Below are 12,940 nucleotides of genomic sequence, written 5' to 3' on the forward strand. Positions count from 1 at the left end.
GGGGGGGGGGGGGGTGTGTGCATGTACAGTGTCAGGCCTTCATTTAGTGTTGATGACGAAAGAGGGTAATATCTAGTTAATGACTGAGAGCTTGTTGTTTACTGCTACAGATGGGCGGTTTATAACACTAATGAATGTGAATGAATGTGCATGCATGTCTGTGCGCCAGTGTGTGTGTGTGTGTGTGTGTGTGTGAGAAGAAACAAAGCAAAATGAGGCTTTCTCACACTGTGTTATTGTAAAGGTGTGGGAGATATCAAGATAAAATATTGTGTGTGTTTGTGTGTGCATGTGTGTGTGCGTCTGTGCCCTTATGACAATATAGCACAAAGACTCAGGTTCAAAGGATCATTACAGGGATTGGTAGCAGACCATTTCCTTTCTGGAACCCCCACCTAAGACTTACACGCACACACACTCATACTATGTAGGAATGACAGGGCACGTCTCACTCTAGAGATGAAAGCAACTGGCGTCGTTGCTGCTGTAGTTACCATGGTAACCTTGGGCGTCACCACAGTGAAACCCAGGTAAATACAGGTAGACGAGAAGATCAAGGGTTGGGATCCTTCTACCACACGGCTTTGATGGGAACGGGACAGGTGGAGTGTAAACACCAGATTGCAACAGGTTTCTGATGGTCATCCACAAGTGTCCTTGCTGAGTTTGGATATAATACCATTTTTAATTTAGGCAGTCTTAAATATTGCTTGTTTAAAACTTTGCACATTACTGACAACTGATCCAATCAAAGCAAAACCACAAGAGACTGATGCTGTACTGGAAAAATTAGACAATAACGGTGTAAACTGTTTCTATGAATACTTGCTCTAATTGCTTAACCGTGACTGGCCAAGAAATGTGCAGGATGACAGAACCACAACTAAAGCAGGAAGAACACTCACTTTAAAGAGTACATTTCTCCACCAAGGCTGCATATAATTCTCCAAATTTCTTATGTCAATGATGAACATGTTTTAAATATGTTTTGATTGAATCAATTGATGCAGTCAAATCCACAAAATAGACAACCCCGGCATACATGTGCCATTTTTTGTGTCAATAACCTTGTCCATGGACAAAGGCCTAAGATTTCCCAAATAAAATAAATAAATTAAACTCTGATCACACATTTTTGTGATTTCCAGCTAACAAACAAACAGACCAACAGGACTGAAAATGTAACTCTACTGCACAGTGACAAATGACTAGCAGCCAAATAAGGTTTTAGAAAACAACATTCTGCAGTTTGGTTTATTTTCATGCTCATATGCCATAAATCAGTATGAGGATTGGATAAAAACCACAACTGATCAGCAGCATTGCACTCAAATCATAATTTACAATACTATAATAATAACCCAAAAAGTGCCACCACAGAGACTCAGCATGAGTTCAAGTGGCATGATTTTGTTTGGCTGACAGACTAAACTAAGACTGGTGCATAATAAACATATTGCCCTAAAACAAATTAAAAAACACTAAATTTCTCACAAATGTATTGCAGACCCATTTTTTAGTTTACATGGCACTGTTACATTGTTAAAACACCTCTTTTGTTTGCATACTGTGTGTCTTCACACTATTATCTGTAAACGGGGGAGCATGTGGCGAGCCATCTCTGCAACAGATGATGTACAACATTGCAGCTGATAGGAGGGACTAGTCAAAGTCATCAGCTGCAAACAGGCTCAACAGTTCTGTTTTGGGGTAAAAGAGCAAAATGCAAGACGTAGAAATCTACGAAACAAGCAATTAAACACTTGAAGCTTTGACTCTGTGCCTGATTTAACAATGAAAAAACAATACATAGGTATAATCAATTATTCCTGAGAAAATGGATACTATTTATTTGTGGTAAGATTATTGACAAGCAAATTTGTCTGTTTGTGAGAATTTAACTACACACGGTGCTTGGCAAAAAAAGTTACTTGTTTTGGTTGAAAGCAGAAAATTGGCCACAGAGGCTCAGGGAGCGCAAACAGCAAGGGCTTCCAGCATGTCTGCCTCTCTTATATCAATAGCAACAAATTCATTTTCATATTCAACCCTTAACAAATGACGTAGAGTGCTGTGTTTGACCAGTGTGACTTCTTCAATAACTCTGTGTGTGTGTGTGTGTGTGTGTGTGTGTGTGTGTGTGTGTGTGTGTGTGTGTGTGTGTGTGTGAGTGTGTGTGAGTGTGTGGTGTGTGTGGTGTGGTGTCTGCATTAGTGTGTCACTCAAAATCAGATTTGTCTCCCTTTACAAGAACCCTGGTCTTTGTGTGCAGGGTAATACACACGCACCCCACTGTTAGAGGACATCAATTCACACTTTCATCACCAGGCCTCGGTCCCAAAGGGGGCCTCGAGGAGACTCGGGCAAAGTGACTGGAGGGGATTGAAGAGGATAATGGGCTATAGGTGTGTGTGTGTGTGTGTGTGTGTGTGTGTGTGTGTGTGTGTGTGTGTGTATGTGCACGCGCGCCTGCGTATTCACCAGCAATAAAGGCTACAGTACACAGTGAAATGCTCTCCACATGGGCTCTTAAAACAAACACACTGGACACCACTAAGACGTAAGTGTGCACTGCGTATAATTTTGTGTGTGTGTGACTGTGCATGTGATCACATGCATGCATTCACTCTATGTAAGGTTAACACTCTTTCAGTCACACACTATTCACACAACTTTTACTGTAATTTGTTTCTAATAGTCCACTATGTCAAATACAATTTGTTTATCACTTGTTTGGTTTTAGCGTTTCCTGTGGGAGGACTAGCTGCTTTTTTCTCTGTTTCAAGACACTGTGAAGTGAATCCCCTTGGACTTTAAGCTGTTAGTCAAATTAAGACAATCCTTTGGCTCTACAGAAAATCATAATAAGAATTTTTTTCTACAAATCAAAAACCCAGATTATCTTTTTTTGTATGTTTCGTTTTTTTCCTTCATGTACCAGATATTAAAATTGCTCTGCAGGGACCAAGAGAATTTATTGAGGGAATTGAAATGTAGTGCTAAGTGTTAGTGGAAATGTCACTGAGGGTTTGGATTTCTGTTCATCGCCATGAATGACTGACTGCTCACTCACTGCTGCTGCACTTCCTCACACCAAAGCGCTTCACTGCCTCAATCAATGGCTATCTTGCCTGTTAAGTCTTGTTGTACTGAGTGGGAGGGGGGCGGGGGGGGGGGGCAATGCTTTTGTTAGCTTGAATGTTCATTGCATCCCTCTTATGGCCACATTGCTAAACTCAGAGAAAAAGAAGCTGAGGGTAAACATGAACACACCTACCCACGGCCACCCTCATGCACGCTGAGAAATCTCACCTTAGACAAATACAGTACATCCGTCTTAACAAGTTACAACATGAAGTATTGAGTCTGGAAATCATGTCTGCCTTTAAAGAAAAGCTGGCAGTGAGGTGAGGTCATGGTCGTTTTTTCACATGAATCCAGTGTTTCTTTATGATTTATACTGACACCTCCTCAAGTGTGGGGAGCTGCTTGCATTGCTGTGTTTCACATGACTGTGAATATGTATGTATTGAATATGTGAAGATTTCTTAGCTGCTATCAGACAAAAATAATTTGACATTTCATAGCATAGGCTTTGCCTATGTGTTCATGGACCATCTGTCTGTGCACCTGTCTATGTGTGAATTTAACATGTAACACTTTGAAAAATTGAATTAATGAACTGGAAAAAAAAACATTTGAAAGGTATCTTATATTTAATTTTAAAAAAAAGTTGTAAATTGCAGCCCTAGATTTTGCACCTCATAATACCAAAGCGTCTTGTAAATTAAACTGCAATAGAATTAGACCTTTCTATCTCACCACAACTGCCTGACATTTTTGCAAGATTTGTGTGAAAGATCCTAGATTCCAATTGGAGGCAAAGTGACAACCAACATTTCATCCTGCAAAGTGCTGATGCTATCACATTTCTTGTCTAATTGCCACATTACAGGCACATTCTTCAACACATCTTACATCACAGGCATGAGACAAGGCATTGGATGCACTGCCTAGCAAGTAAACAAGGATCAGCAGTTCTCTCCCATTGGGCTTTGGTTATGAAATACCCCACTGCTGCAGCCTGTGGGCAAGGGGCCCACCAGGACTATGGCAACAACAGTATCACAGACAGGTGAACCTCTCCCTCTGTTTCTCTTACTCTCTCTCTCTCTCTTGATCACTCAGTTCAGATTAATTATACCTCAGTGGTATCACAGGAAAGACATCCTCATTATGATACTAAAGTAGTGTCACATCAGGCAATATCACAGGCACAACTGGTGATAATAAAGCAATCAATAGACCACATTCATAAGTCAATGGATTTGTGTGTCATCAGCAATGACAAAACTATAGATATGCACCTCTGCTGTTTTTTATTTCTCCGTTTCCATGTTCCATAACTTGGTCTCTGCTACCAAGTCTGTTCCTCTCCCTTGTTATCAAACAATCTATGCTGCAATCAGTGTCACTGCGTGTATATTCAGAGCAGTCTATCAATTTGCATCTATATAACCACACAGCAGCTGGATATCACAGCTGAACACACTGTTCTCAATTTCCAGCAAACATCGGAAATAAACAATGAGCAATTGGTCTTAAGAATTTTCAAAATCGTCTTCCACCAAATTCAACTGCTAACTGGGCAGCAGCGTGCAGCGAGAACCAATCTTAAAGTTGTTCATCTTTTGTAGATGCCGAATTGAAAAGGGACTTTTGACTTTTTGCAAAACGTTAAGTCTTAATGGAAGTGTGTGTTTTATGAATAATGATTCATAAATGTGTGACAATGATATTGAAACATTGTTTGGGTACATTTGGATGGTGCGAAAGTAACCAACCTTCACAGGGGAGCTCCTGATGGCTACGGGCAGCTCTCTGATCGCACTGCCCGGGGGAGAAGCGGATATCCCGGCTGCGTAGCCCTGCAGCGAGCCCCCAGTCAGGGACTGCCTGCCGCCTACTCCTCCTCCGCTCCCTCGCTGGGGCCGCTGCTTAATACCGTCCAGAAGGCGAACCAGAAGGATGTTAGCCGGCAAGTCGTCCACCCCGCAGTCCACCAGGATGCGGCACTCCGGGCAGCGGAGCTCGTTCCGGGAGCTGACAATGTTTTCGAGGCAGCGGCGGCAGAAGGTATGCTGGCACGGCAGCACCCTGGCCGTGGTGTCCAGGCGCTCCAGGCACACCGAGCACTCCAGTAGATCCAGCAGAGACGAAGACTCGTCCATGTCGGCGGAAAGGGTGAGCATCTGGGCTTCAGTGTCCGTGGGAAAGCCGCGGCGACTGGTTCGTGTACCGTACAAATGAACCGGGGGCACAGAACATTCTGGGAGGCGGACCAGCGGGAAGCAGCTAACGGACGACCCGCGACAGAGTCCCCGCGCGCTCAGCGTAGCTACCCCAGTGTTGTGAATGTTCTCCCCTGTACCTCTCTCTGTCTCCCTCAACGTGTTTCTGTTGCTTGCTCTGTTTCTCTGTGTCTCCCCCCTCTCTCCAGCAGCTGTGCAGAAAGCGGTGAGGTCACGCTCTCATCATCATGTTCCGCGCGCCGATCAGAACTGCGGCGCGCGTTCACGCACTAGAGACAGATTGATACAGACTGGGAGAAAGAGAGCGAGAGACCCCACAAACACAGAGACAGGTTAAAAAAATAAACACCATTTCTAACAAACCCGAGGGGTTCCTGAAAGGTTTTCTGTCATCTCACCTACTTATAGAGACAAACTCGAGCGTCAGCTATGACGTATAGTATTTTCAATGACATTACGCCGTCACCCAAGTTTGTGCAGCTTGAAACAGATTGCAGGTTGTCTTGCTCTGTTTTTTTATTTATTTTTTATTCATATGCATCAAACTTCAACTGACTTTGTATCAATGTATTGCGGTGTCTGTCTCACCGTGTGATACACAGCTGACAAGCGTACTTCATTTTCATTACCTCAGTAATTATCCAGCTGAAAAACTTGGCTTTTGGAAAAATTGTTTTTTGGCGACGCCTGGTGGATATCAGCTAATCTTTTTTTTCTCCTGGGTTGAACAATTGAGATCTCCAAAAAGTTATCATACATTTTAACTTAAAATGCTATTTAATATTCAATTACAGGCGATAGACTAGAAAGACTACAAGACACATTACCATTCCTAAAATTAATAGTATTATTTTAAAATGCAGTACTTATTCTTGTTCTTGAAGGGATTATATAGGATTATTGTAGTCAAGTGAGACCATCCAAAACAAAATATACCATTACAACGTAGTATCAGGTAGAGTGTAATGTGTGATAGGGATATTATTGGATCATTTCTTTAAGTGGGGGTTGCATAGACTCTGAGCTTTGTGTTGTAATTCAGAGATAGAAGATTAGCAGCTATAGATAATATATTAATAGATGACATGCAGGACTTTTATCAATTAAATGGGACAATTGTTTGATAAAAGTACAAACCTTAGCGTAAATACAGTCATGTCATTGAACACAACATAACTAAAGGACAAGGAAGTGTGTTTGTTTGTGTGTGTGTTTGTGTGTGTGTGTGTGTGTACATGCGTGCGTGCTTGCGTGCGTGCGTGTGTTGTTTCTCAGCCGTGACTGCAGGCTTGCTTTGCCTGCCCACCTGTTCAGACCTGCTCTACTCTTACATTCAGCCTTAGAGGGGTAAGGAGTGATTGAGCCAAATGTATTTGTATGGTTGTTTGTGTGTGTGTGTCTATGTGTTTGTGTGTGCGCGTGTGTGTATGTGTGCGTGTGTGTGTGTGTGTGTGTGTGTGCATGTGTGTGTGTGTATGTGACGCTTTGTGACGCCTTCCTGGGTGAGAAGTAGGCCTACTATTTACCACCCACGATGAAAAGAAGAGGGTGGACTGCTGAGACATACATTCAAAAAAGGGAGTGTGTGTGTGTGTGTGTGTGTGTGTGTGTGTGTGTGTGTGTGTGTGTGTGTGTGTGTGTGTGTGTGTGTGTGTGTGTGTGTGTGTGTGTGTGTGTGTGTGTGTGTGTGTGTGGTGTGGTGTGCAACCCACAGCATTTACAATGATAAGCCAGATACTGAAAATGTTGAATGCTGTATTTCATTTCACAACAAAAACCTAAGTCACAGTATTGCAAAAGTTTTGTTATTTTATTTTATAATTACATTGTTGTGCTATTTTGTATGTAAATACCTATCAAGACTGGTTGATGGTTCAGATGACAGTTGAAGTAAATGTAACATAATGAAATCTGGCCAAGTCATTAAACCAAATTTAGACTGAAGCACTCACTAATTTACTCCTGCTGTCCTTGTATACAATCATATGTGGTATAAAGCTACAGAAATCAAAGCAGCGGGAATTAAACATTTTCTAGTTGCTTAAAATGCAAAATGACAGGTCACAGTATGCCCCAGTAGTAGGCTCCAAAATCCAAAGAAAACAAAACGTCGAAGGAGCTTGTACTCACAATTGGAAGAAAAAAAAATCTACTACAATCAAAGGAAGGTCAAGTCTTTTGCAGAAGAAATGACTTGGAGAATTTCTGTGCTTTTCAGCTCAGCTATGACACAAAAGTTCCCTTACATTTCATTTACAGAGACCTGCCATTTTTTAAAGGTTTCCCTACGGCTGCAGAACATCGCGATAATACAGCATTTCAGCCCCTAAAAACGTGTGTGTTGTTGTTGTCAAGCCCTGATTTTGAATGCCTCAATAACGCGGTGGCCCAGAAGTGCAGGCAACAAGCACCAAATTCATGGTGTATCTCTCTTTCTTTATCATATCCACTCATGTCACATGGCCAGCGTGTTTCATCTGCTTAATAAAATTCTCCACAGCCAATGATTCAGAATTAGAGTGGTACTACAGGGAGAGGCGAACAAAAATGATTATTGGATGAAAATCCCCTCAATCCATTATAGCAGCATAGTCAGTGCTCCCTGTAGGACACGGTGCTGTCAATAACACACAAAAGGTGGATGCCCTTTAAACAGTAGGTGGGTCAATTAGGGATGGTAATTAACATTTTGAAGATACAAGGGGTTAACAGCTCTGTCAGATGTCCCTAAGATTGACAAATTTCTTCAATAATGATACATGCACACCACATGCTATAAAGGCTGTCATTATTCAGTATTCATAATGGTTCACAAACTGTGGAGACTTTTAAGAAGGGCCTAAAGACACTACTATTTCAGAAGGCCTTTTAAACAGTCGTTGCTTTAACTTTAGTTTTATGGTGTTTTATTATTGCTTGTCACTTGTATTGTATTCTGGAAACTGTTTTTAACTCCCTATTAATTGTAGCACTTTGAGATTTCTTTTTGAAATGTAAAGGGCATTATAAATAAAATGTATTATTATTATTATTATTAGAGATCATGCAATTGCCAGTTTTATAACAGGCCTTTTTAAAACATATCTAGATTATGTGGATGTGTTCACCAACCGGCACAATATGGCGTGCGCTCCAAGCTAAGCAGTCCTTATAAAGGCAGTTTTCCACCGTAAAATTTAAACGCATTCTCATCTCATTTTTTTTAGACAGAAGGTCAGCGAGTGGTGCCCAGTTTGCTTAAGGCTTTAGCTTAGTCAGGCCTCTTATGTGTTACCAATAGGCTTTCAGTGCTTCATGCCCTGTATCTTATTTTGCTGCATACTGTACTGCATTATTTGCAAACAACGTAATTATTTTGTAATTGAACTTTGTCCCTTGGGAAATTGTTGTGATGATGAGCTATGAAATTAAACTTGACTTGACTTGACACTGCATTCAATATATATATAGTCTATTTTCATCTGCATCAACCTAATTTTACTTTAGGGTCCACCAATGTTCAATATATTCCTATATTCCATTATCTTTGTCCTTAAATGATAGTTCTCAATCTTTTCATTCTTTCTCTGCAAACACAAGCGTTCTCCCATAGACTGCTCTGCAGAGATGAAGATCAATCTTGTTTGCCTGAGACGATCACATATAATGAATATGTAGTGTGTGTGTCTGTGGATCTTCAATACACCTTTACCATGCACTTCTCTCCTACCGACCAATGTCCTTCGTTCATGCAAAAGTAGGTTAGCTGACACGGCAGTTACCATGGCAACTGCCTCTTTGCTTCCTTGTTGAAGAGCATGTGAGTGCGTTCTCGCAGACAATGTGCATGGTGGGGATACTAACAGGGGGGCTAACAAGGTCACAGAGTCTTTGGTAGGTCCATTTGTACAGCATCAGTGTGTCCTTCCATAAAACATATTCCTGCGATGTATCATTGTGTTTTTTTTGTGGTTCAAAAGTACACTTTTCAATGCACGATTGATTCAGCTATAAAACTTTTTCTTTTTTCTGTATTGCATTGATTTCATCCTTTTAAAGTTCAAAACAGTTAAAACGTATTTTCAATTTTTCTGTCAGAGTTCAGGCTTCCTTGGGGCACATAAAAAAGCATTGGGAAGTTTCCTTTTAATGATTTTTTTTTGCTGCAAATTGAAGATACCCTAACTTCATTATACCAAGCAGCAAATTAGGCCTCCACTGACTGCTATCTTCTGTGAGCTACATTACTTTGATGTGGTGCTGATGGGGGGGGGGGGCTGTGGCAGCTGCTGTGCTATACTGAATCTTTAAAACTCTGATCTCCAACTTTAATGCTTGTTGACTTTAAGACTTCGTAGAGACTTAAAATATAGCCTACTGATGATCTCCAAACTCCAAACCTTATCTGTTTAGCAGAATGTAATAAAAGTAGACTCATAAATAAAAAAAACAGGAAGTCCTAATATTTAGTAACCCTGAAATGTATTAAATTTAAGTCCCATTCCTCCATATTTTTCTCAGCAAGAAAGAATAATTCGGAAGACATACATGTATGTACGTATGTATGTATGCATTGTTACGGCTTCCATTTAAAGGAACAAACCAAGGCCCAAAAGGGATTGGAGGATGCAACATATAAAAAGACGCCAGACACAAGGTTTACAATTAACCAACAAGCTCTATTAAATAATGCAAAAATGTTCCCAAAAGTAGCAAACACAGAAAAAAAGATGGGAAGATGCTGGACCAACCTCGCAATGGGCCATCGCTCCCCACTTCTCCCCCTAATTTACCTAAAAAGGGTGACCTAATCCTAGAACCAACAAACTATACGATTAACTGAACTACCAGTAATCTCCAGGCCAAAGTAACACAATGATCTAAAATTACAAAACTCCAGCATTTAAGTGTGCATGGACATTGGGAAACACAAACCTCACTAGTGTGCTGCTGGTGTTCTCTCTATGTTCCTCGTCCCTTCACTCTCTGCCTTCTTATCACCTCCCCCACTCCACCTGAACACTGCTTACACTCAGGTGTGCAACAGGCAGAGGGAGGAGTGCAGAAAAAAACAAGACACACACACAGAGGCACATGTAACATAGCAAAGATATATATTCATACATATGGTGTCTTTGCTGCATCCTGTTCATTACAGCAAGAACTCCATTTTCCCACAGGGCTCATGCAGTATGTAAAGGTTGTAATCCTACACCATGTCATGTTGTTGCCTTATCAAACAATCCCTTACATTGTATCTGATCATATCTGATCTTGTTTAAATCTTTTTTGTCTCTCAGCTTGTCCCATTGTATTGTCTCATCTATTATACACGTCCCATTATCTCAACATAGCCTGTCTTGTTATACCCCATTGCACCTTATGCAGAGTCAGTTGCATATGTTTTTTGTTACACCATCCATCATCGTAAATACAGGTTTTGCTTAATATGTGTTTTTGTCCGGCCTGTGACAGAGCAGCCATCATTCTCTCAGCAGAACTCATCAGTCTTCTTGTTATCCTCTCCTCTCTTTATCCTCTCTTCTCTTCTCATCTAATCTCTTCTCCTCTCATCCTCCTTTTCAGTCAGGAAGCCCCTGGATCAACATCAATGAGCTTTTCAAAGGAGGGAGACAGAGAGACAGAGAGAAGAAAGTAAAGAGAGAAGAGGTTGAAGAAAAAGGGAAACAGACTGAGAGAGGAACTGATAAAGTGGAAGAAAAAAGAGCAAGTGACCAGGAAGGAAGAAGGCTTCGGAGATACCGAGAAAAAGAAAAACAGGGACAGAGGGGTAAGACAGAGACAGAGAGGGAGAGTGAGTAATTACAGGACTCCCAGTGTTTTCAAAGCACCTTTTTTATCTCACCCTTCCTGTGGCTGAGAAAAAGAGAAGCGGCAGAAAAGGGGAGGAGAAGAGGAAGACTTAAGTCCAAGCTTTAGTCCAACTCAGACCACAGGCACCAGTCTTCCACTTCACACAACCACAAACACACACACTCTCAACTAATTTATAGCTTCTGTTTCAAAGACATTTAATTGACTGAGACAAGGTGTTTGTGGGTTGGTTCTAAGTAAACCACTCTAAATTCAACTTTTTCTCTGTCCGTCTATGATTTTTTGCGGTTATTATTTGTAGATGTTATATGTCTGTCTTTGTGTTGTGCTGCTAATTCAAGTTAAGTGAAGTGAAATTGTTGTAGTATTAATAGTAGAACTTAAAATCATAGCGGTGGTGATGGTGGTAATAAGTATGTAAGTGGCAATATCAGTTGTATTGAGTAGGTAATAGCGACCGTAATAATGATTGTATAGCAGTTTTAGTAATATGCCTGTAAAGGTATATGTTAAAGGGTGTTATTACAACATGCTTTGCAAAAACTACATTCATCATTTATTAAACTTCATTGAGGTTTTGCTGCTTTTAATTGTCTTAAATGACAGCTAAATTTACATATTTGGATTTTAAACTGTTTGACTAAACAAATGAGCAATTTTGAAGATTTCAATTTGACCCTAGAAACTTATGAAAAACTATTAATCAATTAACTGAGAACTCATATGGCAAAAAATGTTATACTGAAAATATGACTTAGTTCCAGCACTCACATGTAAACACATACTAGAGATAACACAATATAAAAATGTTATTAGTTTGAGTCCACACATGTCCTTTTTTGTGCTATTGTGAGTTAACACACTTTAACACGTACCCTTTGGTAATATGGATCAGTGCCCATATGTTATTATAGAGGTATACAGTAAGTGCAAAGTAGAACTGACTTGTGTTCATCTTGGTTGTTCCTTATGATGATCACTGATTTTATATTACCACTTTACCTTTCTACACTTACACATGTTTACATCTCCGTGTACTGTATTTTATGTCTTAGATTATTTTTCCCTTTTAAAACCTTAATATTTAATGAGCTGGTCTTACTGGTCGTTTTTAAGAGGATGCTAAATGACTTGGAGACGGACACATCTGGATTTAGATGTTTTGCCAGACGTATTTATGACTTTACGAAATAGTTTTATGTTTTAACTGTGTTGTGTTCGTGTGGCTATATCTCAATGAGATTGCTTCCCAGTCAGATAAAGGTTAAATCAAGTAAATTTCACTTACTTTCTTTTTTACATATTTAATGAGCATTGTTGGAGAGAGCCTAAGATCTGAGATTTTCATCGCCAAAGAATTGTAATTATCGCGCCTCCGACAATAAATCCTTTGAAAGTGGACTTGGGGCACTAGATGGCGGAGTTGAGTCGTAGCCTGAAGCACGTTAACCGCCAAGGGCCTACCTGCGACATGTTAATCTGTCTCTCATTCAGGGCGGAGAAAACCTCTCACTTTTTTCTCATCAAGGAGGAGCCTTCAGACACACCGACAGGCACTAAAGTGGAGGCTGAGACACAACTTGGACTGAGTGGAGTAAAAACTCGCAGAGAGCCAGTCTCTTGGCGATGCTTATCCGACACCACGCTAGGTATTGACCATCGGCCACCACGGACTGATCGCCCCGCCAGCAGAGCTCGCAGTGCCGCTGAGGAACCAGAGCAGCGTGCCCCCCTCTCGGAGCTGCAGGTAAGACTCTCAGGAATGTAAGGACGGATTGCTGCAAGACGTGGGGGAAATTCCTGAGAAAATCTTA

The 12,940-nt window shown here is 40.8% G+C and overlaps 2 protein-coding genes and 1 long non-coding RNA gene across 4 annotated transcripts in view; 1 reads left to right on the forward strand and 2 right to left on the reverse strand.

Annotated features, from left to right (window-relative positions):
* LOC117953537 overlaps positions 1-913 on the reverse strand; it is a 19,395-nt gene extending 18,482 nt beyond the window's left edge. Inside the window, exon 1 of the long non-coding RNA XR_004658635.1 lies at positions 902-913. This is a non-coding gene — a long non-coding RNA (uncharacterized LOC117953537). The remainder of the gene's footprint in view (positions 1-901) is intronic.
* LOC117953532 (E3 ubiquitin-protein ligase SH3RF3-like) overlaps positions 1-5,585 on the reverse strand; it is an 88,614-nt gene extending 83,029 nt beyond the window's left edge. Inside the window, exon 1 of one of the 2 annotated variants that reach the window (XM_034886667.1) lies at positions 4,845-5,585. In XM_034886667.1, coding sequence (XP_034742558.1) covers positions 4,845-5,252 — 408 coding nt within the window. In that variant the 5' untranslated portion in view covers positions 5,253-5,585. The remainder of the gene's footprint in view (positions 1-4,844) is intronic. The other variant, XM_034886666.1, reaches the window with a different exon arrangement.
* Positions 5,586-12,613: 7,028 nt separating this feature from the next.
* edar (ectodysplasin A receptor) overlaps positions 12,614-12,940 on the forward strand; it is a 32,649-nt gene continuing 32,322 nt past the window's right edge. The window contains exon 1 of the mRNA XM_034885766.1: positions 12,614-12,873. The gene's annotated coding sequence lies outside the window, so the exon portion shown is untranslated. The remainder of the gene's footprint in view (positions 12,874-12,940) is intronic.

Source organism: Etheostoma cragini, chromosome 11, assembly GCF_013103735.1.
Source record: "Etheostoma cragini isolate CJK2018 chromosome 11, CSU_Ecrag_1.0, whole genome shotgun sequence".
Taxonomy (NCBI): Eukaryota; Metazoa; Chordata; class Actinopteri; order Perciformes; family Percidae; genus Etheostoma; species Etheostoma cragini.